Source organism: Prionailurus viverrinus, chromosome B4, assembly GCF_022837055.1.
Source record: "Prionailurus viverrinus isolate Anna chromosome B4, UM_Priviv_1.0, whole genome shotgun sequence".
NCBI classification, from domain to species: domain Eukaryota; kingdom Metazoa; phylum Chordata; class Mammalia; order Carnivora; family Felidae; genus Prionailurus; species Prionailurus viverrinus.
In genome coordinates, this window is record NC_062567.1 from 62,165,169 (window position 1) to 62,192,680 (window position 27,512).

Here is a 27,512-nt window from a genome sequence, read left to right on the forward strand (position 1 = left end):
AAAGTGGAGGAAGGGAAATTAACCAGGAAGTGGCTGAGTTAACAGAAAACATGGTGATAGGGATTAGCATAGTGGCGCTGAGTAGGGAGGGAAAGAGGTGAGTAGATTCAAGACACTTTTAGTAGCAGCACTAAAAAGTCTTGAAGACTGCATGAATATGAATAATGTTGAGAGGTAACAATAAAAGAAAAGTTGAAAGTCTGTGTTCAAGTTTTTGTGTCATACCACCTGGGTGAACTACCACTCACACAGGAAATAATATGTTCAGATTGGGGCAGGCATTGTACCATGATCTGAGTGCATTCTCACAACTCTTTCTAGTAGGATTATTATTTCCACTTTATAGGTAGGAATGCCAAGGCTCAGAGACGTTAGTATCCTGCCCAAGGTCACTGAGGTAATTAGGATGCTGGGACTCACACTTCCCTGAGTGACTTCTGAGTGTTAATACTTAAACCACTAAGGGTCCTGCCTTCCAACCCAGCAGGAAGAACAAGTTAGAAGGAGGGTTGGCTAGTAGAGAGGAAAAGCAAAATAAATTAACGTGCCCATTTTTGAAATGCTGATGTTGAGTTCAGTGGGATGTCCAGGAAATAGATGGACACATGGTTTAGAGCCCAAGGGACAGAAGGGGGCAGAGATGCAGGAAGTCATCAGCATCTAAGTCATATAGGGATGGAAGTCATAGGAGTGAATGAAGCAGGTCAGGAGATGGTGCTGAGGAAGAAAAGTCCCAGGAAGGCATCTCAGGAACATAAACATTTAAGGGATAGCTTATGATAAATTTTTCACAGAAGAAAGCTGAAGGAGCCAGAGAAATGGAAAAAGAACCAGGAGACTCTGGACCAAAAGAAGAAAGGTTCAAAAAGGAGAAGAGGATCAAGTATGATAAATGGGCTGAGTCCTAATCAAATAAAATAAGGATTAAAAAGTTGCCACTGGTTTTAAAAGTTTATGATTTAGAATTTTGATCTTTATATTCAAATTATAATTACCTTTTTAAAAAAGATTTTATTTCTTTTTTTAAATATAATTTATTGTCAAGTTGGCTCACATACAGTGTATACAGTGTGCTCTTGCTTTTGGGGGTAGATTCCCGTGATTCATCACTTACATACAACATACCAGTGCACATCCCAACAAGTTTGCTCCTCAATGCCCATCACCCATTTTCCCTCTCCCCCTAAGATTTTATTCTTAAATAATCTCCATACCCAACATGGGGCTCAAACTTACAATCCCAAGATCAAGAGTCACATGCCCCAGAGACTGAGCCTGTAATGTCTTTTATACATAAATTCAAATGCTATAGCACTATGCTTAATATTAGCAGGATTTTGTTCATGTTGGGTTATAACTTAATACTTAAATTTTTCTACCACGCATATGTATTTTTAGGTTTCAGTGTGACTTTCATGTTTCATTATTCTCAAAACCAGTGTTTGTCCTAGTTTTAGAAAAAGAGCCAAGAAGGCAAGCACAGCTTTAATCACATATGTAAGCAAAATGATATTTATAATCAAATTAGCAACTTAAGAGATCGTAGAAATCTAGCCCAATTTGAGAAACAAAAGAAAAATTCAAGTAATTCCATATTAGAAAATGAAAGCATGCTTAATAATGCCCAGCTTTTTAAAATGGGTAATAAGAAAAGATTTAAACATTTATCTGAGTTAGTCATAGAAAGGACTAATTTTTAGCCGAATTCTTTTCACCTATATGTATAAAGAGGGTTCATTACTAGTTAAATACATTATTTTTTTAAATCTTGGGGCTCCTGGGTGGCTCAGTCAGTTGAGTGTCCCAACTTTGGCTCAGGTCATGATCTCACAATTAGTTTGTGGGTTCGGGCCCCGCATCAGGCTCTGTGCTGACAGCTCGGAGCCTGGAGCCTGCTGTGGATTCTGTGTCTCCCTCTGTCTCTATTCCTCCCCTGCTCACACTCTGTCTCTGTCTCTCAAAAATAAATAAATGTTAAAAAAAATTTTTTTTAATCCTTACATATTCTTCCCATGGAACAAACATACAGGCAAAGGACAGTGAGAACTACTCAATAATTATGTAGCTTTTAAAACGAGAAATAATCTAGATGTGGGGATCGGTTTTAAAGTAATACCAAAAATACAGATGTCATGAATAGAAATACTGACAAATTGGACTTCAGAAGACTTTTTCAATCCTGCATGATGAAAGATACAATAAGATGCATAACAGTGGATTATATATAATATTACGCATAATAGATAATGAATTCCTACCAAGCATTAAGGAGATACAAATCTTTGGAGAAAACAGTCCACAGAAGTCTTTTGCCTGACTCTACTTAACTGATATGTAGGATTAGTCACATTCTTGTTTCCCTCTGGAAATCCTACTGATTCCCTGAGAATTATCAAAGCTGAGAGGTTACTCTATGTTGTGCTTTGCACTCCAATTTTTACTAGTTGAGTTACAAATTTACTAAGAATAACTTACATGTTTCCCAATGTATTTAGGCCAACTGTACTGTTACTGTAATCATGTAATTTATTTACCTGTTAGGTAAACGAATGAAATTTAAGGGTGAAAGGAGTTCCGTTTCTCTGAAAACTAATCTGCATGCTTTGGAAAGCCTAGATAAAGGAAAACAGCTTTAAAAAGCTCTGTAATTATTTGTGAACAAAATTAATGTAAAAGACTACGGGAAATGTAAAAATTCAGATACAAGTGAAATCAGATGAATCAGTGTCATTAAGTTCTCATTTCACTTTAAAGAAACTAAAAATTGCAGATGATACACAATGGGCATAGTTTATGCAAGATTATGACAAATTGTGTGTGTGGTATGTGTGTATAACTAAATTTTTTTTCCTTTGTAACTGATTAAGTGACCATTAGTCTTGATTTCAAAAAAACAGGAAAGTTTTTACCATAAAGAGATGGCTTTTTTTTTTTTTTGCTTATTAGATTAACAAAAACAAACACAAAAGAATAATCTCATGGTAGTAATGGTACATATAAATGGGCACTATGATGCAATGTTGGTGGGGTTTAAGTCTACACAATCTTAGGTGGAATTTATTAGGGAATTATTTATCAAAATTAATAATGACTCAGTAGTGACAAGGACTGGATTTACCTATCATCTGAAACAATGTTAAAAACCAGACAAAGCATACAATGGTTTTGATAATTGGTAATGTAGCCATGATGGATAGTGATCCCCAAGGGATGGATAACAAGCAAGATGAGCCCCACTGCTGTCAAAGATCACTGTATGGAGAGAGTTCTCAGGCTGCTGTGTAGTGAGGTAAAACCCAAATGGAATTCAACAAGCAGAGTTCAGGAGACAGTGCAGGATCCAAGAAGAGTCCGTAGGGAAGAGGTACCAGTGAGAAAGCGGCGCAGAAAGAGAACTCCCGAGGTTGCAGAGGGTCTCCATCTAATATTCAGTAGAGTATTAATTAGTGCACGTGTGTGAGAAAATTGCCTGAAGCCAGGGAAATAACCAGCTAACCAACCAAATAACCAAAGGACTTAAGGGAACAGCTCCTCATGGTCACACAGGCCCAAGAACAGTGCCTATTCTCACTACCCAGTCAGAAAACCTCTTAATTCATGGTACATTAGTTTTCAGAATTGTCTTGTTACATATATATATATATGTAACAAGTTCCCAAGGGACAGAAAAAAAAAATCTTTGAAGAATTAATGGTTGAAAATTGGAAATTCCAACCAAAATTTGATGAAAAGTAAAAAATCTACAAATTTAAACTCAATGAGCTCCCAAGCACAAGAAACCTAAGGAAAACTACACCAAGGCACATTATGACCAACCTGCTCACTGCTAGTGATAAAGAGAAAATCTTAAAAGCAGGCTGGGTAGGTGGAGAGAGTTACAGTATATACTGAGGAACAATGAAGATGACAGATGATTTCTTGTCTGAAGCAAAGCAAGTAAGATGACAGTGAAGCAACAACTTTCAAGTACTGAAATAAAAAACTGTCAACCTAGTGAAAAGACCTCTCAAAAGCAAAGATGAAATTCCTTTTTAGACATACAAAAGCTCAAGTTAACCACCAGGAGACCTGCACTAGAGTAAATGTTAAAGAGAATTCTTAGGCAATGGGAAATAACATGACATCTACGCAAAACAATGAAGAGCACTGGAACAACCTAGACGAAATGGACAAAGTCTTTGAAAGACACACACTACCGAAGTTCATTACAAAAAATACAGAGCCCCCAAAGCCCTGTTACCAATTAAAGAAAATGAATTTATAGTTGAGAACATAGCTAGCTTCCTTAGCACAGCAGGCAGTGTGCCAGTCTCATAATCTGAAGGTCCTGAGTGTGGTTAAGAACCTCTCACAAGAAAAGTTCAAGTCCAAGAGCTTTGGTGGTGAATTCTACCAAACATTTATGATGGAAATAATTCCAATCACAATCAAACTTTCAGAAAATTAAAGAGGAGAGAACACTTCCCAAAGTATTTTATTACTCTCAATCCAAAACTGGAGAAAGACATTACAAGAAAAGATCAATATCCTTTATAAATATAGCTGTATAACTGCCTTAACAAAGTTTTACCAAATCTAATTTTAAAAAGGTAACAGTACATCGTGACCAAGTGGGATCCCAGGAATGGGATAACACTTAAAGACCAAAGTAATTTACTATATTAGCAAAATTAAGATAAAAACCATAGAAATATTTTAATAAGTGAATAAAACATTTGATAAAGTCCAAAAACCATTTCTTTTTTTTTTAAATCTAATGTTTATTTATTTTTGAGAGAGAGTACGAGTGGGGGAGGGGAAGAGAAAAGGGGAGACAAAGAATCTGAAGCAGGCTCCAAGCTCTGAGCTGTCAGCACAGAGCCCGATGTGGGGCTCGAACTCACAAACTGTGAGATCATGATCTCGGCCAAAGTTGGACAGTTAACTGACTGAGCCACCCAGGTGCCCCCCAAAACCATTTCTGAGTAAAAACCAAAAAAAAATTCCATAAAATTAGGGATAAAGGTAAGTTCTTCAACTTGATATTGTGATGTATGAAAAGCCTACGGCTAACATCATATTCAACGGTTAAAAGCTAAAACCTTTTTTTCTGAAGACTAGGAACAAGGCAAGGATGTCCACTCTGACCACTTTTATTCAACATAGTATTCAAGTCCTAGCTGGAGTAATTAGGCAAGAAAAGGAAGTGGCATCCAAATTGGTAAAGAAAGAGCAAAACGGTCACTATTTGCGGATGACATATTATATAGAAAATCCTAAAGATCCCACCAAAAGTTTACTTGAACTAATCAATGAATTCAGTAAAGTTGTAGTATATAAAACGATATGCAAAATTTTGTTGCATTTTTGTACACCTGTAATAAACTATCAGAATTAAGAAAACAATCCCACTTACAATTGCATTAAACACACACACACACACACACACACACACACACACACACACACACACACACCTGGGAATAAATTTAACAGAGGAGATCTGTCCATGAAAGAAACTGAAGACACAAATAAATGGAAAGATGTTCCCTGCTTATGGATTAGAGAAATGCTGTTGAAATGTGCATACTATCCAAAGCAATCTACAGATTCCATGCAATTCCCATCAAAATTCCAATGGTATTTTTCACAGAAATAAAACAAATAATTCTAAAATTTATATGGAACCACACAAAGACCCTGACTAGTCAGATCAATCTTGAGAAAGAAGAATAAAGCTGGAGGCCATCATGCTTTCTGATTTCAAAACTATATTAAAAAGCTGTAGTAGGGACGCCTGGGTGGCGCAGTCGGTTAAGCGTCCGACTTCAGCCAGGTCACGATCTCGCGGTCCATGAGTTTGAGCCCCGCGTCAGGCTCTGGGCTGATGGCTCAGAGCCTGGAGCCTGTTTCTGATTCTGTGTCTCCCTCTCTCTCTGACCCTCCCCCGTTCATGCTCTGTCTCTCTCTGTCCCAAAAATAAATAAACGTTGAAAAAAAAAAATTAAAAAAAAAAAAAAAGCTGTAGTAATAAAAATAGTATGATTTTGGCATAAAAAGACATGCAGATCAATGGAACGGAATAAACAGCCCAGAAATAAACCACACATATGTGGCCAATTAATTTACAACAAAAAACCCGAGAATACACAACAGGAAAAGGAGAGCCTTATCAACAAATGGTGCTGAGAAAACTGGATGGCCACATGCAAAAAAAAGTGAAACTGGACCACTATCTCATACCATACACAAAAATTAACTCAACTTAGATTAAAGTCTTGAATGTGAGACCTGAAACTATAAAACTCCTAGAAGAAAACATAGGCAGCAACCTCTTTGATGTCAGTCTTTGCAATGATTTTTTGGATATGACACCACAAGAAAAGAACAAAAGCAAAAAGAAACAAGTAGGACTAGATCAAACAGCAAAGGAACTATCACAAAATGAAAAGACAACCTACGGAATGGAAGGAAATATTTGCAAATCATGAATCTGATAAGGGGTTAATAATCAAAACATAAAGAACTCACATGACTCAATAGCAAAACAACAATTCGATTAAAAGATGGGCAAAGGACCTGAATAGATTTTTCCAAGGAAGACATACAGACGGCCAACATACAGAAAAGGTGCTCAGCCTTCTTAATCATCAGGGAAATGCAAATCAAAACCACAACAAGATATCACATCATACCTGTCAGAATGGCTGTTACCAAAAAGACAAGAAATAACAAGTGTTGGCAAGGATGTGGCCAAAAGGGAACCCCTGTGCGCTGTTGGAGAGCATATAACTTGGTACAAACACTCTGAAAATAGTATGGAGGTTCCTCAAAAAATTAAGACTAGAACTACCTTATGGTCCAGTAATTCTACTTCTGAGTATTCATCAGAAAGAAATGAAAACACTAACTCAAAAAGATATATGAATTTCCATGTTTACTGCAGTATTATTTACAAAAGCTATAGCATGGAAACAATCTAAGTGTCCACTGATGGATGAGTGGATAAGGAAAATGTGATATATATACACATTGGACTATATTCAGCCATAAGTAAGAAGGAAAAACAGCTATTTGCAACAACATGGATGAACCTTGAGGGCATTATGCTGAGTAAAATAGTCAGACAATGAACAAATACTATATGATCTCACTTATATGTGGAATCTAAAAACAAACAAACAAACAAACAAACAAACCAAGAAAAAACAAAATCAAAGACACAGAGAACAGACTGGTGGTTGCCAGAGGTGGGAGGTTTGGCATGGGTGAAATGGGTGAAGGTGGTCAAAAGGGACATATTTCTAGTTATAAAATAAGTAAGTCAAGAAGATGTAATGTACACCATAATGACTAGTTATTAAGAGTGTATTGTACATTTGAAAGTGCTAAGTGTAGATCTTAAAAGTTCTCATCACAAGAAAAAAATTCATAACCGAGCATGGATGGTAACTAGATTGGTAATCATTGATATGCATATATCGGGTCATGTTGTACACCCGAATATACTGTTATATGTCAATTATAACTCAGTTTAAAAAATAAAACAAAAAGCAGGAAAAGGAAATGGTGTTAAAAATACTAAAATATAAAATTTTTTCCTTTCTTCCAAAAAAAAAAACCCACGTAAAAATCCCCCAGATTAAATTCCTAAAAACAAACAAAAACTTACACGTAGCATCATACTTAATAGTGCAAGAACAACCAAATGCTTCTGCCTGTGATCAAGAACAGGACAGGTCCACTTTCACTTCCTTTTAACACTGTGCTAGAGGTTCTAGCCAGTACCAAAGAAAAAAAGGAAAAAGAAACCTAAGTCATTAAGATTGCAAAGGAAGAAACAAAACAGTTTTTTTTTTAAACTTTTTTTTTTTCAACGTTTATTTATTTTTGGGACAGAGAGAGACAGAGCATGAACGGGCGAGGGGCAGAGAGAGAGGGAGACACAGATTCGGAAACAGGCTCCAGGCTCTGAGCCATCTGCCCAGAGCCCGACGCCGGGCTCGAACTCACGGACCGCGAGATCGTGACCTGGCTGAAGTCGGACGCTTAACCGACTGCGCCACCCAGGCGCCCCAAAACAAAACAGTTTTTATTAGCAGATGGCATGATCTATGTAGAAAATCTGACAAATCTACAAATATGCTACTAGAGCTTAGAGTGAATTTAGTAGTGTCACAGGATACAAGATCAATATACAAAAAATCAATTATATTTCTATATACTAGCATTGAACAATCAAAAATTGAAGTGAAAAAAAAACCCAGACCATGTGTAAAAACATTTAGAAATATATACCTTTAGGGATAAATCTAACAAAAACCATGAAAGATCTCTGGAGTAAAAACTACAATACACTGCTGAGAGAAATTAAAGAAGACCTAAATAAATAGTGAAATGTACCATGGTCAGGGGTCAGAAGACTTAATATTGCTTAGATGAAAATTCTCCATCCATTATAGATTCAATGCAATCTCAAACAAAATCCCAGCAGTTTTGTCACAAATAAACTGACAAGCTGATTCTAAAATTCAAATGGGACTGTAAAAGACCTAGAATAGCCAAAATCACTTGAAAAGAATAAAGTCAGAGGACTAACACTAGCAAACTTCAATATAAAACTATATTAATATATAAAACTATAGTAATCAAGACAGTGTCGTATTAGCAAGGAGATAGACCAATAATACAGCAGTGAAATACAACACATGATACAGAAATAGACTCATATAGATGTGATCAATTACTTTTCAACAAAGGCACAAAAACGAAGTAATACCAAAATAATAATCTTTCCAGCAAATGGTGCCTAAATAATTGCATATATACTTTTTAAATGTATATTTATTTATTTTGAGAAAGGGAGAGAGAGAGCTGTGAGCGCAGAGCCCAACAGGGGACTCAAACCCATTAACTGTGAGACCATGACCTGAGCTGAAACCAACAGTCGGACACATAACTGACTGAGCCACCCAGGTGCCCCTGCATATGTGTTTTTTTTTTTTTTAAAGGAACATCAGTCTACATTTGCAATATATACAAAAATTAAACCCAAATGGATCATACACTATAAAATCTGACACTTATGAAACTTCTAGAAGAAAATATAGATTATCTTTGTGACATCAGAGTACAGAAAAATTTCTTGGATATATCATGAAAAGCACAGTCCATAAAGGAAAAGATTTATAATTAGACTCCATCAAAATCAAAAACTGTTAAAATAATGGAAAGACAAAATAAAACCGGGAGAAAGTATTTCCAAATCACATATTTGAAAAAAAAAAAGACATATCCAGAATATAGAAAGAACTGATAAAATTCAATGACAAGAGAACAAAAACCCAAATAAAAATGGGCAAAAGAACTATGAAGTATCACCTCATATCTGTCAGAATTGCTAAGACAAGAAACAACAGGTGTTGGCAAGGATGAGGAGAAAGGGAAACCCTACTGCACTGTTGGTGGGAATGCAAACTAGTGCAGTTACTCTGGAAAACAGAGTGGAAGTTCCTCAAAAAGTTAAAAATAGAACTACTGTACGATTCAGCTATTGCATTACTAGGTATTTACACAACAAATACAAAAATACTAATTCAAAGAGATACATGCACCCCTGTGTTCAAAATAGCATTATCAACAATAGCCAAATTATGGAACCAGCCCAAATGTCATTAACTGATGAATGGATAAAGTACTGGAATATTACTCAGCCATAAAAAATAATGAAATCTTGCTATTTATGGTGATGTGGACAGAGATAGAGAGTATAGTGCTAAGTGAAATAAGTCAGAGAAAGACAAATACCATATGATTTCACTCACATGTGGAATTTGAGTAACAAAACAAATGTGCATAGAGGGAAAAAGAGAGAGAGGCAAACCAAGAAACAGACTCTAAGCTATAGAGAACAAACTGATGGTTACCAGAGAGGAGGTGGGTGAGTGGATGGGTTAAATAGATGATGGGGATTAAAAAGTACCCTGTTGTGATGAGCACCGGGTGTTGTATGGAAGTGTTGAATCACTGTTTTGTGCACCTGAAACTAATGTGACACTGCATTTAACTGGAATTTAAATAATTTTTTTAAAAGGAAAATTGGGTGTCTGTGTGGCTCTGATGGTGCAGAGCCTGTTTGGGATTCTCTCTCTCTCTCTCTCTCTCTCTCTCTCTCTAAATAGTAAGTAAAAATAAATAGTTTGGCAGTTTCTTAAAAAGTCAAACATATACCTACCATATCATCCAGACATTCAACTCCTAGGTATTTACCCAATAGAAATGAAAACAGATTTGTGCATATATGTTCGCAGCAGCTTTATTTGTAATAGCTCAAACAAATATCCATCAATAGGTGAGTGAATCAACAAACTAAGGTGTATCCATACAATGAAATACTGTTCAGCTATACACACACAAACACACACATGCACACATCTTTTGATATACACAACATGGATAAATCTCAAAAGATTAAAGCTCAGTAAAAGAATCCAAAGAAAAAAGCATATATACTACATAGTTTATATAAAACTCTAGAAACTTTAATATATTCTATAGTAACAGAAAGCAGATCATTGGTTACCTGGGGAGTGGAAGTGGGTTAGGGAGGGGTCAGATGTACGGATTATAAAGGGGCACAAAGAGACTTTGGAGATAATGGGTATGTTCGTTATCGTGATTGTGATGGCTTCATGATGGCTAAACATGGTAAAATTTAATTGGACCTTAATAAAGCTGTTAAAAAATGAACAAACAAAACTGGTACATTTATACAAAAGAAATCCATGTAGCAACTTTAAAGAATGAAATAGGGCTAATATATATCAAACATTTCTAAGATATAGCCTTAAACGAACAAAGTGCAGACTACTATACATAACCTACTACCATTTGTAATTTTGTTTTAAACGAAAAAGGATACTGAACCAACCCACCCAGTAATTGTTTCTACACGTATAGAGTATCTCTGGAAAGACACCCAAAAATGATGTGGGAGAGAGAGACAGGGAAAGAGAAGGGAGGGAGGAGGAGAGAGGATAGGAGAGAGAAAAAGAAAAAGGAAGATGGGGGGTAGGTTTGGAGTAGGAGGGAAACTTAGGTTCACTGCAAACCTTTTTCAACTATGATTTTTTTCCTGAACAAATATACCACTTTTTAAACAAACATAAAATGACCTAGTGATTCCATTTGGGAGGTGGTCTGCCCTGTACAACACTTATGGGAATGCCAAAAGATATATGTACAGAGCTGTCTATGGAACCATTTTCATAACTGCTTAATGAGAAAACCGCAAAACATTGTTTATATTTAATATATATTTAAATATAGAAAACAATAGTCTAAAATGCTCATGTGCGCTCTTGGTAGCTCTCTAACCCCCTCCTCCCATCAGAAAACTCTAAAAGTACACAGACTGTGAACAATTGTTGGCTTTGGTCCCAAAGCGGGAGATTGGAGAGACAGACAAAGAGGGGAAGGTTTGTGTGGAGACTTACATTCTAAGTTTCTGAATTGCAGTAAATTTTTTTTTGGTAATGAGTATATATTCCCTTTTAATTAAAAAGGCTCGATGAGGGGGCGCCTGGGTGGCGCAGTCGGTTGAGCGTCCGACTTCAGCCAGGTCACGATCTCGCGGTCCGTGAGTTCGAGCCCCGCGTCGGGCTCTGGGCTGATGGCTCAGAGCCTGGAGCCAGCTTCCGATTCTGTGTCTCCCTCTCTCTCTGCCCCTCCCCCGTTCATGCTCTGTCTCTCTCTGTCCCCAAAATAAATAAACATTGAAAAAAAAAAATTAAAAAAAAAAAAAAAGATAAGGCTCGATGAAGACATATTTATTTTATTAACTTGTTATTTAAAATTGACCTATAGTTGACATATAACTCAATAAAGATTTGTTTTTAACTTAAATTACTGGTTTCAGTGTGCAGGGCCACCATAATAGATGTCAAAGCGTGGTAATTTTACAGTGGACTTAAGATGATACTCACCCTTTTCCGTGCTTCAGATTTCTGGAAGCACTCGTGCTGTATGAAAGTAGCTGCCGCAGAAATTCTGGGTGCTGGTGTGTGGTCTGCATCCAGCATGCTCACTGCTCGCTCCACAGTCATCTCCACGTCTGCATTCCTAGACAAACAGTCACGGATTCAGCAGAGTTCCAAACCTGCTCCCTCCTGCCTGCCAACCTGATCTTTCAGAGATGACTTGGCTAACATGGGGAAGCACCTAGAACACCTAAGCCTTGGCTTTTCTTCAGCCAAAAGAAAAATCATCAGCTGAGGTCAGAAGGCATAGGAAGCTAGCAGTAGAAACATTCCACCTCTGATCAGACTGGCCTCTGAGAATGTCACTGAATTAAGTAGCAGCATAATATATACCAAAGAAAGAAACTGAACTCACTGGAGATAAACATGTGTAGTATGATAATTACATCTGAAAAGGTCACTTCAAAGGCACAGTAAGACTTTACGTGGAATTTAAAATAAATTTGATCAGACCTACCCTATGACCCAGCAATAGCACTGCTAGGAATTTACCCAAGGGATACAGGAGTACTGATGCGTAGGGGCACTTGTACCCCAATGTTCATAGCAGCACTCTCAACAATAGCCAAATTACGGAAAGAGCCTAAATGTCCATCAACTGATGAATGGATAAAGAAATTGTGGTTTATATACACAATGGAGTACTATGTGGCAATGAGAAAGAACGAAATATGGCCCTTTGTAGCAACGTGGATGGAACTGGAGAGTGTGATGCTAAGTGAAATAAGTCATACAGAGAAAGACAGATACCATATGTTTTCACTCTTATGTGGATCCTGAGAAACTTAACAGAAACCCATGGGGGAGGGGAAGGAAAAAAAAAAAAGAGGTTAGAGTGGGAGAGAGCCAAAGCATAAGAGACTCTTAAAATCTGAGAACAAACTGAGGGTTGATGGGGGGTGGGAGGGAGGGGTGGGTGGGTGATGGGTATTGAGGAGGGCACCTTTTGGGATGAGCACTGGGTGTTGTATGGAAACCAATTTGACAATAAATTTCATATATTGAAAAAATAAAAAATAAAAAAAATAAAATAAATTTGGTCATAGAAGTTAAAAATTATTTCTACCATGGTAATGTTAGACCTGTGGAATGAAACACCTTCCCTCAACAATCATTAGGTTTTTCTCAGAGTTGTTTGAAACTGTTATTTCAGCTAAAAATGAATTTTAAAATAAGCATCCTAAAAATTTTCTCTTTTTTTAATGTTTATTTTTGAAAGAGAGAGAGTGCGCAGAGGGCACTGGTAGGGGAGGGGCAAGAGAGAGAGGGGATCTGAAGCGGGCTCCGTGCTGACAGCAGAGCTGGATGTGGGACTTGAACTCACGAACTGTGAGATCATGACCAGAGTCACAGTCACTTAACCAACTGAGCCACCCAGGCACTTCTAAAAGTATTCTTATTTAATAAATATAACAGTATGTAAACAATAAATTCAGGAAAATTGGATTTGTTTTGTTCAAATAAATCATGCTGATGTGAAGAATTCATCAGGAAAGGTAATGATTAAAGACAATTATAAATATGCTTTTCCTTGGGGCACCTGGGTGGCTTAGTCGGCTAAGCGTCTGTCTTTAGCTCAGGTTATGATCTTGTGGTTCATGAGTTCGAGCCCCACATCAGGCTGTGTGCTGACAGTTCAGTCTGGAGCCTGCTTCAGATTCTGCATCTTCCACACTCTCTGCCCTTCCCCTGCTCACGCCATCTCGCTCTCTTTCTCAAAAATAAATAAAAAAACATAGAAAAAAATTTTTTTAAAGATTTAAATATGCTTTTTCTTGGGACACTTGGGTCTCTCAGTCAGTTAAGCATCTGACTCTTGATTTCAACTCAGGTCATGATCTCACAGTTCGCGGGTTCAAGCCCTGTGTAGGGTTTTGCACCTGTTTGGGATTCTCTTTCCCTCTCTCTCTCTGCCCCTCCCCTATTTGTGATTGTGTTCTCTCTCTTTCTCAAAATAAATAAACTTTTAAAATATGCTTTTTCTTAAAGAAAACAATTTTATAAACATTCTGTTACCATTTGTTTTGCCATTATAATGACATTTGGTTTATGTCTTTCTAGTAGCATACTTTTGTCCTTTACTAATTGCGGGTATTTATAGTGATGATGAAATCTGATGCAGTTTAACTCAAGAGAGGATAATTTATAGAGGACAAATAAAATTGCCACTTGTAAAACAATAACTCCCAAATGCCTCATTGAACTGGTTTTTCTCTCCCCTTTTATTTCTGCCTAGAGGGTAACTGGGTTAGGGGACCTATTATCACTGTGGATGTTAACACATTCATGCTTCCTTAAGCATTGACTCAGAGAAACCAGACTGAGGACAGCAAAATCTTAGAACTGTGGCTAAAGACATGCCTTAAAGGTATCCTAGGACTCTGGCTTCAAAAAGAGTACATCTGATTCATTCCAGGTAATGGAGAATAAAAAAGACAGTGTGGCAGGGTGTTTTCCAGTATTTGTTAGCAAGCACAATGAATACAAGAATAGCAGGTTTTACTGTACCTTACTCTACTGCTTTGCAATACTGCTTTTTTAAAAACTGAAGGTTGCAGCAACCCTGTGTCCAGCATGCCCATCAGTTCCATTTTTCCAGCAGCATTTTCTCACCTCATGTCTCTGGGTCACGTTTTGGTAATTCTCACGATATTTAAATTTTTGCTATGGTGATCTATAATACAATGTTACTATTGTATTTCTTGTGGGGCACCACAAACCACACCCATGTAAGATGACAAACTTAACCCAAAAATGTGTGTATTCTGACTGCTCCACCAACCAGCTATTCCCCCACCTCTCTCCCTCTCCTCAAGGCCTCCTTATTCTCTGAGACACGGATTGAAACTAGACCAATATTAACTCTACTGTGGCCTCCACGTGTTCAAGGGAAGGCAAGAGTTGCACGTCTCTCACTTCCAATCCAAAGCTGGAAGTGATCAGGCTCAGTGAAGAAGGCATGTTGAAAGCCAAGACAGGTCAGGCTCTTGGAGCAAACAGTTGGCCAAGTTGTAAATGCAAAGGAAAAGTTCCTGAGGGAAATTTAAAACGTTCTTGAAGGAAATTCAAAATCCACTCCAGTGAACACACAAAGGGTAAGAAAGGGAAACAGCCTTATTGCTGATATGGAGCAAGTTTCAGCAGTCTGGATAGATCAAACCGGCCCAACATTCAACCTTCTCTTAAGCCACAGCCTAATCTGGAGGAAGGCCCTGTCTCTCTTTAAATCTATGAAGGCTGAGAGAGAGGAGGAAGGTGCAGAAGAAAAGGTGGAAGTTAGCAGCGGTTGTTTCATGAGGTTTAAGGAAAGAAGCCATCTCCATAACCTATAACTGCAAGGTGAAGCACTCGTGTAGAGGCTGTGGCGGGTTACACAGAAGAGCTAGCTAAGATATTTAAGAAAGGTGGCCACACTAAAAAACAGATTTTCAATGCAGCAAAGCAGCTTTATATTAGAAGATGCTATTTAGGATTTTCATAGCTAGGGAGGAGAAGCCAGCACCTGGCTTCAAAACACAGGCTCTTTTGTTATAAGGGCCACTGCAGCTGGTGGTTTGAAGTCGAAGCCAATTCTCATTGACCATTTCCAAAATCCTAGGGCCCTTAAAAATTATGCTAAATCTACTTTGCCTGCGTTCTGTCAATGGAACAACAAACCCCGGGTGACAGCACATCTGTTTGCAACATGGTTCACTGAATTTTTAAGCCCACTGTTGAGACCCACTGCTCAGAAGAAAAAGATTCCTTTCGGAATATTGCTGCTCATTGACAATGCACCTGGTAATCCAAGAAATCAGATGGAGATGTGAGAGATTAATGTTGTTTTTATGCCTACTAACACAATATGCACTCCGCAGCTCACCGATCAACGAGTAATTTTGGGCACCTAAGTCTTATTATTTAAGAAATGCATGGCTTCAGGAGCACATATGCTAAAATTGGAATGATATAGAGATTATCATGCTCCTGAGCAATGATAACACGAATATTTGTGAAGAGGTCTATGGTTTTTAGAAGTCATGGGAATAAAATACACAACATAAGGAGTATAGTCGATACTGTAGTAGCGTTGGTGACAGATGGTAGCTACACTGTGGTGAACATAATGTATAAACCTGTTGAATCACTATGTTCTCTACCTGAAACTAATGTAACATTGTTTGTCAATTACACTCAAAAATTTATTAAAAAAATACACTGCATAAGGCTATAGCTTCCATAGATAGTAATTCCTCTGATGGAGTTGGGCAAAGTAAATTAAAGAACTTATGGAAAGGATTCACCATTCTAGATGCCATTAAGAGGATTCCTGATTCTGGGTGCCTGGCTGGCTCAGTTGCAAGAGCATGTGACTCTTGATCTCAGGGTCCTGAGTTCAAGCCTCATATTGGGTGTAGAGATTACCTAAGTAAATAAAACTTAAAAAATAAATAAGGAGCATTCCTGATTCATAGGAAGAGGCCAAAATATCAACATTAACAGAAGTTTGGGAGAGGTTTTTTTCAACCCTCATTGATGACTTTAAGGGGCTCAAGACTTCAGGAGAGGAAGTAACTGCAGGTGTGGTAAGAGCAGCAAGAGAACTAGAAGTGGGGCCTGTAGATGTGACTGAATTGCAGCAATCTCATGAACTTTAATAAAAGAGGAGTTGCTTCTTATGGATGAGCAAAGAAAGTGGTCTCTTGAGATGGCATCTACTCCTGGTGAAGATACTGTGAAGTCTGTTGAAATGACAACAAAGGATTTAGGATACTACATCAACTTAGCTGGTAAAGCAGCAGGGTTTGAGAGGATTGATTCCAATCTTGAAAGATGTTTCTACTGTGGGTAAAATGCTATTGAACAGCATCACATGCTACAGAGAAATCACTCATGAAAGGAAGAGTCCATCGATGGAGCATACCTCATTGTCTGATCTTAAGAAACTGCCACACAATACAGCCACCCCAACCTTCAGCAAGCACCCCTGTGACCAGTCAGCTGCCATCAACTTCGAGGCAAGACCCTCCACCAGGAAAAAGATTACAACTCTCTGAATGCTCAGATGATGGTTAGCATTTTTTAGCAAGAAAGTATTTTTTAAAAATTTTTTAATGTTTATTTTTGAGAGAGAAAGAGACAGGCAGACTACAAGTGGGGGAGGGGCAGAGAGAGGGAGACACAGAATCTGAAGCAGGCTGCAGGCTCCAGGCTGTCAGCAGAGAGCCTGACGTGGGGCTTGAACCCACAAACTGTGAGATCATGACCTGAGCTGAAGTCGGACGCTTAACTGAGCCACTGAGGCATCCCAGCAAGAAAGTATTTTTTAATTAAGGAATGTACACTGTTTTTTTAGACAGAATGCTATTGCACATTTCATAGATTATAGTGTATACATAACTTTTGTATGCACTGGGAAAACAAAATATTCACTTTATTGTAGTGGTCTGGAACCTAACCCACCATACCTCTGAGGTATGCCTGTAAATTCTCTCTTATATCAGGCCAACCCACTAATGTATGCACGTGTGCACATGTGAGCGTGTATAGTACTGTGAATGTGTGTGTGAGTGGGTATAACACAGGTGTGGAGATAAGAGTAATGGGACTCATGACTAAAAACCAATACCCAGTGTTTCTGATACACATGTTCAAACATACAAGTGTTATGTCATGAGTACAAGGGTATTAAGAATGAAGCAGAACAGTTTTGGCATCTGTACTGAGAATTATATAATGATCTCATATTTTAAAATGTTGTGCCTCAGGAGTCAATTTAATGGGTAAAAATTTAGGCTATTATCATTAAATCCAGAATTTAAGTCACATTTATTTAGTAGAAATATATCATTTAAAAGAGATGGAAATATTTTACATGCATGGACTCCAATACCTTTACAGAGAAATTAAAACTGTAACAGTCTCTGGGGCGCTTGGGTGGCGCAGTCGGTTAAGTGTCCGACTTCAGCCAGGTCACGATATCGTGGTCCGTGAGTTCGAGCCCCGCGTCAGGCTCTGGGCTGATGGCTCGGAGCCTGGAGCCTGTTTCCGATTCTGTGTCTCCCTCTCTCTCTGTCCCTCCCCCATTCATGCTCTGTCTCTCTCTGTCCCAAAAATAAATAAAAAAAAAAAAGTTGAAAAAAAATTAAAAAAAAAAACAAAAAAAAAACTGTAACAGTCTCAATCTCAGTGGCAATTTTAAATCTTTACCATCCATCACTACAGGTGCTTCAACTGATGGAAGATTATTTATAACATAAGAATAGCCTTCTGTTCGATGCAGTTTTTTTTTTTTTTTAAGACTAAGCCTTTAATCCATTTCATAAGTCATACACGACGCAGGAAAGTTTGAATTTCCCAACACTCTTAACACCCACAAATAATTCCATTACTCCTTTATTTTCCTGAACATGATTCATAAAGAAGCTCGCTATCCACTGCTAATCAATCCAGTGCTACTTCATATTATCATTGAAAACAATTCCCAAACTAGTTTGAGCCCGTATTGGGTGCTGCTGTCAGTGCAGAGCCTGCTTCAGATCCTCTGTCCCCCTCACTCTCTGCCCCTCCCTGCTTCGTGTTCTCTCAAAAATAAAAATGAACATTAAAAAAAAAAAAATCCCAAACTGAAGGCGCACTTCCTCTTTAAGAAGGTTTGCAACAGTGGTCAGGGTGTGGATTTTCTGTTTTGTTACCGTCTGTGCAGTCCAGTGAAATCTTTGCGTGTCCCTATCCCCAGCTAGACCTATTCCAAATTTCCTCTATTCTCTCACAGCATTCCTCCCCACCCATTCCCTCTCTCTTCCTCCTTCCTCTCTCTCTTCTTCCTTCCTTCTTTCCTTCCCACCCAATTACAAAGCACTTCCTGAAGCCTACAGAAATGTGCTTGGGAGATGGGGCTGGGGTTGGGGGGAGGAGGGGCAGGGAGGAGAATCAGAAAGAGTAGTTGCACCCGGGCCCCATTTTCACCTGAACATATTCTCCAGAAGTCTTTTTTTTTTTTTTCAACATTTATTTATTTTTGGGACAGAGAGAGACAGAGCATGAACGGGGGAGGGGCAGAGAGAGAGGGAGACACAGAATCGGAAACAGGCTCCAGGCTCCGAGCCATCCGCCCAGAGCTTGACGCGGGGCTCGAACTCACGGACCGCGGGATCGTGACCTGGCTGAAGTCGGACGCTTAACCGACTGCGCCACCCAGGCGCCCTCCAGAAGTCTTTTTTTAACAACTTCAGAGAATGTTAAAATGATGTCAATGTATATGAAAAATGCAAGAGGAAGCATGTATGGTATCATTGGTCAGAATATGAGATGTAGGAAAAAATTAAAAATGGTACTTTTTCATGTGTGCAATCCTTCAGCAACCAGTGTTCCTGCCAGCTAACAACACAGCCCCACCTGAGGCAGGTCCCCAGATATTCTATGTATTAATGGGGCTACACCTCAGAGGCCAAACAAACATAAGACGATGAATGGAGAGCTCCTGCGTGTGGTCAGATGCTCAGGAAATGCAATTGCTCCACTCCGTGAAGATTGAAGTGTGATGAAAGCACTGCTTTGGGAATATGCCTCTGGTGGAGATACATACTTCTAGAGGCCGTTTTGAGGGAACTGTAAGAGTGTTAGCTGAGGCAATAAAGCCTTGAACTGGGCCATTAAAAATGGAAATGGAAAGAAAGATATAGGTGAAAGAGACTCGAATCAAAGAACTGAAGAGGTTGGTAATTAACAGGATGTGGAAGAATTTTTCTGTTCCGTGCTGCTGTCACAAACTTCACTGGTAATCCTACTAGAGATTCAATCTCTCTCCAGAGGCTCCATCTACTAATCTCAGAGCACAACGCTCTTTTGTTCTCTGAATTTCCATAACCTAGCACTTGATGATTTGTCTCATTTTCTTTTTCACTGATCCTCTCCATGCCGTTTCTACCTCTTGCAGTGCTGGGTACACAGGAGGAGCCTAATATTCATTTGTTGAACCACTAGTTCCCCACAGGTACGAAAATCATATTTTCAGAAAAACAGACGTGGAATGTTTTATTTGGTGATTTCTTAAACCTTTCTCAGCAGTCTGATTTAAACAGATACTGACTGTCTTTTACTCCAATGTCTTGGTTTTCAGCTACCTTAGTAACTGGCCAGCCATTCTTCTTTTGGAAAGAAAGATCCATTGTTTGATATCTTATGTTATTATGTAGGTTTATAATTCTATCTAGCTACTCTGTAGGAATGTTCCACATACATGAAAGACCTCTTCTTTACACGTGGGGCTTCCACTAGACAAAAAAAAAAAAAAAAAAAAAAAAAAAAAAAAGAAAGAAAGAAAGAAAGAAAGAAAGAAAGAAAGAAAGAAAAATATAGATTCCAAAAACAGGGGCCAGAATGCAGGGCAAAGGAGAACACAGGGTGTGGTCCCAGAGCCAGGGCTCTCAGGAAGCAGCCTGGAGAGCTGAAATGCCACGGGCACACTAAAGAAAGGGAGACATAGACACCATAAATCTAGGCATTAGGCATGGATGTCACCTTGATCACCTATTCTCCTCGTTATAGGAAATACCTCTGACCCCTTCTTGTTTTATGACGAGAACAAAAATTTCAAGAAGAGTTCGTTTTTATGATTTCTCTAGAATGGCAACTTAGGAACTGTCAAGAATATAAGTCCTTAAAGAAATTGTGGTTTATATATACAATGGAGTACTACATGGCAATGAGAAAGAACGAAATACGGCCCTTTGTAGCAACGTGGATGGAACTGGAGAGTGTGATGCTAAGTGAAATAAGCCATACAGAGAAAGACAGATACCATATGCTTTCACTCTTATGTGGATCCTGAGAAACTTAACAGGAACCCATGGGGGAGGGGAAGGAAAAAAAAAAAAAGAGGTTAGAGTGGAAGAGAGCCAAAGCATAATAGACTCTTAAAAACTGAGAACAAACTGAGGGTTGATGGGGGGTGGGAGGGAGGGGAGGGTGGGTGATGGGTATTGAGGAGGGCACCTTTTGGGATGAGCACTGGGTGTTGTATGGAAACCAATTTGACAATAAATTTCATATATTGAAAAAAATATATAAGTCTTACCCTTTATTCTAAATTTCTTGACTCCCAAGTGTTCCTTCTATTCTTTTAGATAGGATTATTCTAATGAAACCTGCCCTGTCCATTACAACAATAACCCCAAATAGCATAGTTAATACTTCTAGAATCTGAGCAACAAAAAGAACTTAGATTGCAAAAAGTAAAGAGTTTCTATTTCATTTCCTCCTTCCTTAATTCTTGTGTTCTCTTGCCATATGTTTATATAGTGCCTATACTGGGCCTGCCTCTGTTTTAGGGTACTGGGAATATGAAGATGATAAGACACTCACAGGAAGTTCAAAGTCTAGAGGGAAAGCAGGTAAGAAATGAATAACCACAATGTATTATTTTGGTAGAGACACCCACACAGTGCACCTATCTGGGGCATCTAGATTGTGAGGGGCATCATCAGGAAATAGGCAGTATCTGAGCCACATCCAGTATCATGAGTAGCCAGGCAAAACCAGAGCTACTGGGGGCAAAGAGACAGAGACAGAGAGAGACAGATGGCTAGATGGAAAAAAAGGAAGGCAGTAAGGAAGAAGAAAGTGAAGAAGTTTCAAGTGGTTGGTAGTGGGGGGAGTGTGTGCGGATGGCAGTGAGAAAGGGTGAAGGAGAGTAGGAAGAGATGGGACTGGAGTGATAAGCGGAGGTGAAAACACGGGCTGGTCCATGTGCGCCATGCTGCGTAGAATGGAAACTTGATGGAATTATGGAAAGGTTATAATCTGGGCAGAGAAACAATTAGATTTGTGAAGATCATTCTAATGGCCAGAGAACAGTTCTCAGTGAGTAAGACCAGAGGAAGAGACATATGCGCAATAAAGACGGACAGAAGGGTAAAAATTTAAGGCCCATTAAGGAGGTTAAAATACGGTGATGTGACTGGGGAGGGGTGAAGATAAGCATGACTTCTAGGTTTGTAAATGGCATGACTTCAGTATAAGGAGATGGTTAGGAGTAGACAGTAAGGAGGAGCTAATAAATCTAGTTTTTCATATACTGAGTGTAGGATGTCCAGGAGGTTGCTGGAAATGCATGCAGATCTAGATAGAATTCAGGATAGAGGATGGTTCTGAAGATAAAACTTTGGGAATCATGAGGATTCATGGTACACGGGCCTCTCTGGAAGAGCACCCAGACCAGGAAGAGGAAGGTTACTAAAGATGACCTCCCCGGGCATGCAGAAAAGGAGCACTCAGAGAATATGAAGATGTGGCTTGAGAGGCGAGTGGAAAACCAGGAGAGGCTGATGCCCTGAAAACCAACGGGAGAGAGAACTTCAGAGACCCTGCTGTCAAATGTTGCCCAAAGGCTGAGTATTATAAGGACTAAATATGTGTCTACTTTGGATGTAGCAAAAAGGCAGCCATTGGTGAGGACAATGTTCCAGTGAAATGGTGGGGACTGAAGCCAAATGCAGCAGAGTGAGGAGACTGAGAAGTGACAGGGTGGCTCAAGAAGCATGGGGACACACAGATGGAGGAAGAGAAGAAGGCTAATTGTCAGAGGATGTGGCATGAGAGTTCTGTTATTGCTAAAATCACTGTGTGAAAACTGTGCCAAGCACAAATCTTAGGATATAGTAGGCATTTAATAAATTTTAAATTGTCCATTTAAAAGCCTTGATCAGCTTTTTCCTCCACAAATAATGACCTCATGCATTTTCTTCTAAGTATGTTCATATTGACAAAGATCAGCTTTCAATAAGAAATCTTAGAAGTCTCGGGGCACCTGGGTGGCTCAATCAGTTAAGCGTCTGACTCTCAATCTTGGCTCAGGTCATGATCTCACAGTTTGTTGAGTTCACGTCCCACACTGGGCTCCATGCTGAGAGTAAGAAGCCTGCTTGGGATTCTCTCCACCCGCCTCCACTTTCAGTCCCACCCCCACTTGTGCTGGCTCTCCCTCAAAATAAATAAACTTAAGAAAAAAAAAAAAAGAAATGCTAGAAGTCTCATGCTCAGTTTTGCTTTATAAAACATATTTCCTGCTTCAAGATTAGATGAATCCTAGTATCTTTTATCACCAGGGCCTGCCCAGTCAATGAGTATTAAGTCAATTTCTCTTACAGGGATCATGAGAGATGACAACTTCCACTAAGCAATTTTAGAAATTAAAACAACCACATATTTAATGTTTTACTATAATAATACTACATCATTATTTTGGGAGTTACTGATTTAATAATCAAATAATGTCTCAACCTTTTTCTCTTAGTAACTTCCTCAGTTCATGAAATTTGTACTCCATCATTAAACCTGAATGAGTTAAGTTCCAAAGGTTAGATTAGATGAGCCATAAAGTCAATATGAGAGGCAAAAGAATGACTTAGAAAATTTGATGAATTATTCAGTACCGCCAAAAAAATACCCTCCAAATCACTGCTGCTAGAATCAAAAAGTAAAAGCATCGGTATCAGCACCTAGAAATTAGCTGCTTTACTTACTTAACTCTCCATCTTTTTAGGACAGTAGTCGTCAAAATAGCATATGAAGTTCACTCTTAGCACGGGCAGTAAGCATTTTTTCCTTCTTTCCTTCATTTCAAGGAATGATTGAGCAAATGCATGCAATTACCCATTTCTTGGTCTACTCTGGAGTTAGCTCCCATTCAGAGCAGCTTTACACACAGCCAAGGGGTGGCCAGCCCTTCAGCCGGCATCTAATTTGGAACAGATGGACGAAATGTCACATTTCCCCACAAAGCTGCATAGGAACAGGTAGCTTGGCCCCTGTCCCTGAGGTAAATAGGCTAATCTGTCAATTAGGCAGCTGCCTGAAAAGTCATTATTTTAATCACTTATCTCTGGAAGCCTTTCTCTGCGGCCCCAGAAGTGCCAGCTCACACCCTAAGGCCTGTGGGAACAGAATGTGCTGGCACTGACTGTCCCACAGATTGACAAGGGGACTCACCCGAGCTGGGAGTCGGTGAAAGTGCTTCTCTCCGTGAGCATGTTCCCACTTCCTCCACCTGCTGCCACTTGGCCAACAGTCATGTGTGTCCTCCTCCCGCCTGAATCCACGGTGACACTGGGCCCGGCTTCCCTCACCATGCGAGTGCTGTGGAAGGAGCTCTGATGCCAGGAGGACCGAGAAGCCCTGTTCTGAGTGACAGGCTGCAGGGGCACCAGTGGCCTGACCTGCCCAGCGGCAGGCCCTGAAGTCAGATAGTTCTCTTTCTCCAAAAGGTTGCCCATGCTGTGACTGGTCCCGGGCCTGGGGTACGTGAGCACCACCGGGTTGACGGGAACGGGGTCAAAAACGGCGTCGTTAACAGAGCCGTACTGGTACTGTCTGTGGTAGGTGTCATAGTGGCGATGTTTGCTCATGGCTGCAGAGTGACTGAAACCAACAATCTCGGAGCGAGCATATCTAGGTGGCAGAAGGAGGGTGGATCTCCTGCTGTCTTGGTGCCGCAAAGTGTGCCCAGTCTGGCTTCTGTGGCTGTACTGGTAATCGCCATGTGAGTAATGAATCCTCTCAGGGCTGCTGTCTGGAGAAATCTCAAGTCTCCTCAGAGGCTGCCTCAAGGATCGTTCTTCCATTGACTTCTGTGAACTGTACTGTGCGGTTCCTCTCCCCCAGCGATTTTCATAAGTGGCAGTGGTGCCTGGCTGCAGAGAAATCAAGTTTAAATGAGGCATAAATCAGTTTTCATCTCTGTTGAAGACCAACTACTCCATGACTATTAAATAAGATATCTGTGTCTCTGAATCACATGAAGAGGTTGGCCCCTTTTCTAAAAAAGAGACTTCGTTATTTGTACTAAGTTTTGCACTAAGTTTTCTGTACTAAGATTTGATACTATTTTATTGCAAAAAAATTTTTTTAATGTTTATTTATTTTTGAGAGAGACAGAGAGAGAGCAAGAAGGGGAGGGGTAGAGAGAGGGAGACACAGGATCCAAAACAGACTCTGCACTGTGAGAGCAGAGAGCCCGACGTGGGGCTTGAACTCACGAACCACGAGATTATGACCTGAACTAAAATCAAGATGCTTAACTGACTGAGCCACCCAGGTGCCCCAGATGTGACACTATTTAAAGTCCCCGGTTTTCCATGGTGTCCACACAAAAGCAATCTTCATATAATTCATCTAGGAAATGGCAATATTTGGGAAAGATAAATATTAAAAAATAATCAATGGAAGGGGTGCCTGGCTGGTTCAGTTGGTAGAGCATGTGACTCTTGATCTCGGGGTCATGAGTTCAAACCCCACGTTGGGCACAGAGCTTACTTAAAAAAATAAAAATAAAAAAAATAAAGATCTACAAAAAAACATCTATGGAAGCTTAAAAATGTTTTCATGGTAATCTGATAAGTAGGTTATTCTTTGGTATCCTACCTTTAGCATATCATAGGTTTTAGTACCAGGAGAACGCCCACTGGCAAAATCATTTTCAACCAAGTGCAGGTTATAGACATACTCAGGAACACTGCTGGTTCGGTGAAGATTTCCTGCAATCAAGCATATAGTAAAATATTAAGGAGGCCAACTGGTAGTTAAGGATTATATAATAATAGTGTACTTTAAATTTAAGTAATTAAGACCAATACCAAGTATTAGTGTTTTTAAGTGTTGGTTTAACATCACCCTTAGATGTGGGAAGTGAAGAAAGGTTTCACAACATTCTTTATGAGCTTTTCAAAATGAAAGTTGAAAAATAAATATTTTTAAAAATTAGTTATTACTTTTTTTTTTTTTTTTTTTTTTTTTTTTTTTTTTTGGTAAGAAAAAGGAACAAAGGGGAGAGAAGATTTTCACAAAGATCCAAAAATGTTTGTTATAATACTGAGGAATTGGGGAATCACTTATTGGCTTAGGTGGTCCATCCCATAAATTTTCCATTTCTTAAGTCAGAGGAGGAGAACTTTATTCCCAGGGCAGGAATTCAGAAGCTTCCTGAGAAGGATGTAGGTGTAGGCAATAAATATAATGGTGACAAATATAACAGTGACTCAACACTACTAGATAAGACAGCTTGTAAAAACAATAAGGTGGGTCACTGTGGTCAAAGAAAACATAGATCAGCTTAAAAAGGGCCAAGCCTGGGGTTGAGGTATTTGGCAACATGAGTTAGGCAGGAGACGAAAATCAACCTCAGAACTATAGATGAGTGCTTTTGTGTACTTACAAGATTCTCTCTTAGTTTGGTGGTCTAATTCAGCCCACTCCTCTACAAACACAGTAGGAGGCAGCCCTCCCTGCTCACTCTGTGGGGCTGTAGGGCCTTCTCAATGGATGCAGATCTCTTAAAATACTTCTCTTTGAGGAGGGGGTGGTAGAGGGCAGTGTTGTGACCCTCTTCTACCTCCTTTATCTTTTTCTCAGCTTTTTTTTTTTTAATGTTTATTTATTTTGAGAGAGAGAGCAAGCGAGCAGGGGAGGGGTAGAGAGAGAGGAAAAGAGAGAATCCCAAGCAGGCTCTGCGCTGTCAGTGCAGAGCCCAATGAGGGGCTCAAATCCACAGAATGGTGAAATCACCACCTGAGCCAAAACCAAGAGTCGGATGCTTAACTGAGTCACCCAGGCGGCCCCTTCTCTCAGCTTTGTATTTGTTTTTCTTTTATAATCTCCCACTGCCTTAAAAATAATAATAATGATGATGATAATCCAAATAATCACAGATCTGGGGCGCCTAGGTGGCTCAGTCAGCTGGGTGTCCAACTTTGGCTCAGGTCATGATCTCACGGTTCATGAGTTCGGGCCCCACGTCGGACTCTGTGCTGGTGGCTCATTGTCTGGAGCCTCCTTTGGATTTTGATTCTGTGTCTTCCTCTCTCTCTCTCAAAAATAAGTAAGCATTAAAATTAAAAAAAGTCACAGATCCGTAAAACTTAGGAAATTTCTGGTTCCCTGATTTTAACCAAAATTTCCTTTTCTTTTAAAAATCAGAGGAAAAAATACTCAATGAACTCTCTCAGGTTTCAGACTCATAAAGGATGTGGAGAATAAAACACAGGCAGTGTCTTTCCAACACCATTGGAACATACCAACATACTTTCCCAACAAGATTATTATAAAGTCAAAATTTCAAAGGCTAACAATAGATTCACATTTTTTAAAAATAGAATCACATATTTTGAGGGGGTGGGGGGATTGAGATTGTTGTTGTCAGAGAACTAAAAAGTATGAATCGATTCCAAATTATGTTTATACATGTGTCTTATTTCCTGGAGCCAACAAACCTAGCCGGTAAACAGTTTCAGGCCTCAAAGGGTCCTGAGGGGTTAGGGGGGACAGCTACAGGCTTATAAGTGTCACCTTTCTATAGACCATGGAAGGTGAGGTAAGCCAGGCATCTGCTGTTTCTAGAGCCTGGTTTCTCCATAAGGGCAGGCAAACGGCCAGATAGCCCCTTATTTTTAACCTCAATGACAGAGAATGTCTGGAACCTGGGCACTGAATGAGGGAAAGGAATTCTCTACAACCCTAGAG

At 39.4% G+C, this 27,512-nt stretch overlaps 1 protein-coding gene and 1 non-coding gene across 2 annotated transcripts in view; one reads left to right on the forward strand and one right to left on the reverse strand.

Annotated features, from left to right (window-relative positions):
* The window catches only part of PKP2 (plakophilin 2), a 94,933-nt gene that overhangs the window by 55,245 nt on the left and 12,176 nt on the right, over window positions 1-27,512 (reverse strand). Inside the window, exons 2-4 of the mRNA XM_047868415.1 lie at window positions 25,419-25,531; window positions 23,988-24,688; window positions 11,964-12,099 (exon numbers count right to left, since the gene is read on the reverse strand). Coding sequence (XP_047724371.1) covers window positions 11,964-12,099; window positions 23,988-24,688; window positions 25,419-25,531 — 950 coding nt within the window. The remainder of the gene's footprint in view (window positions 1-11,963; window positions 12,100-23,987; window positions 24,689-25,418; window positions 25,532-27,512) is intronic.
* LOC125171422 (U6 spliceosomal RNA) lies at window positions 15,925-16,028 on the forward strand. The gene has a single exon (XR_007154330.1). It is a non-coding gene; the product is annotated as a U6 spliceosomal RNA (small nuclear RNA).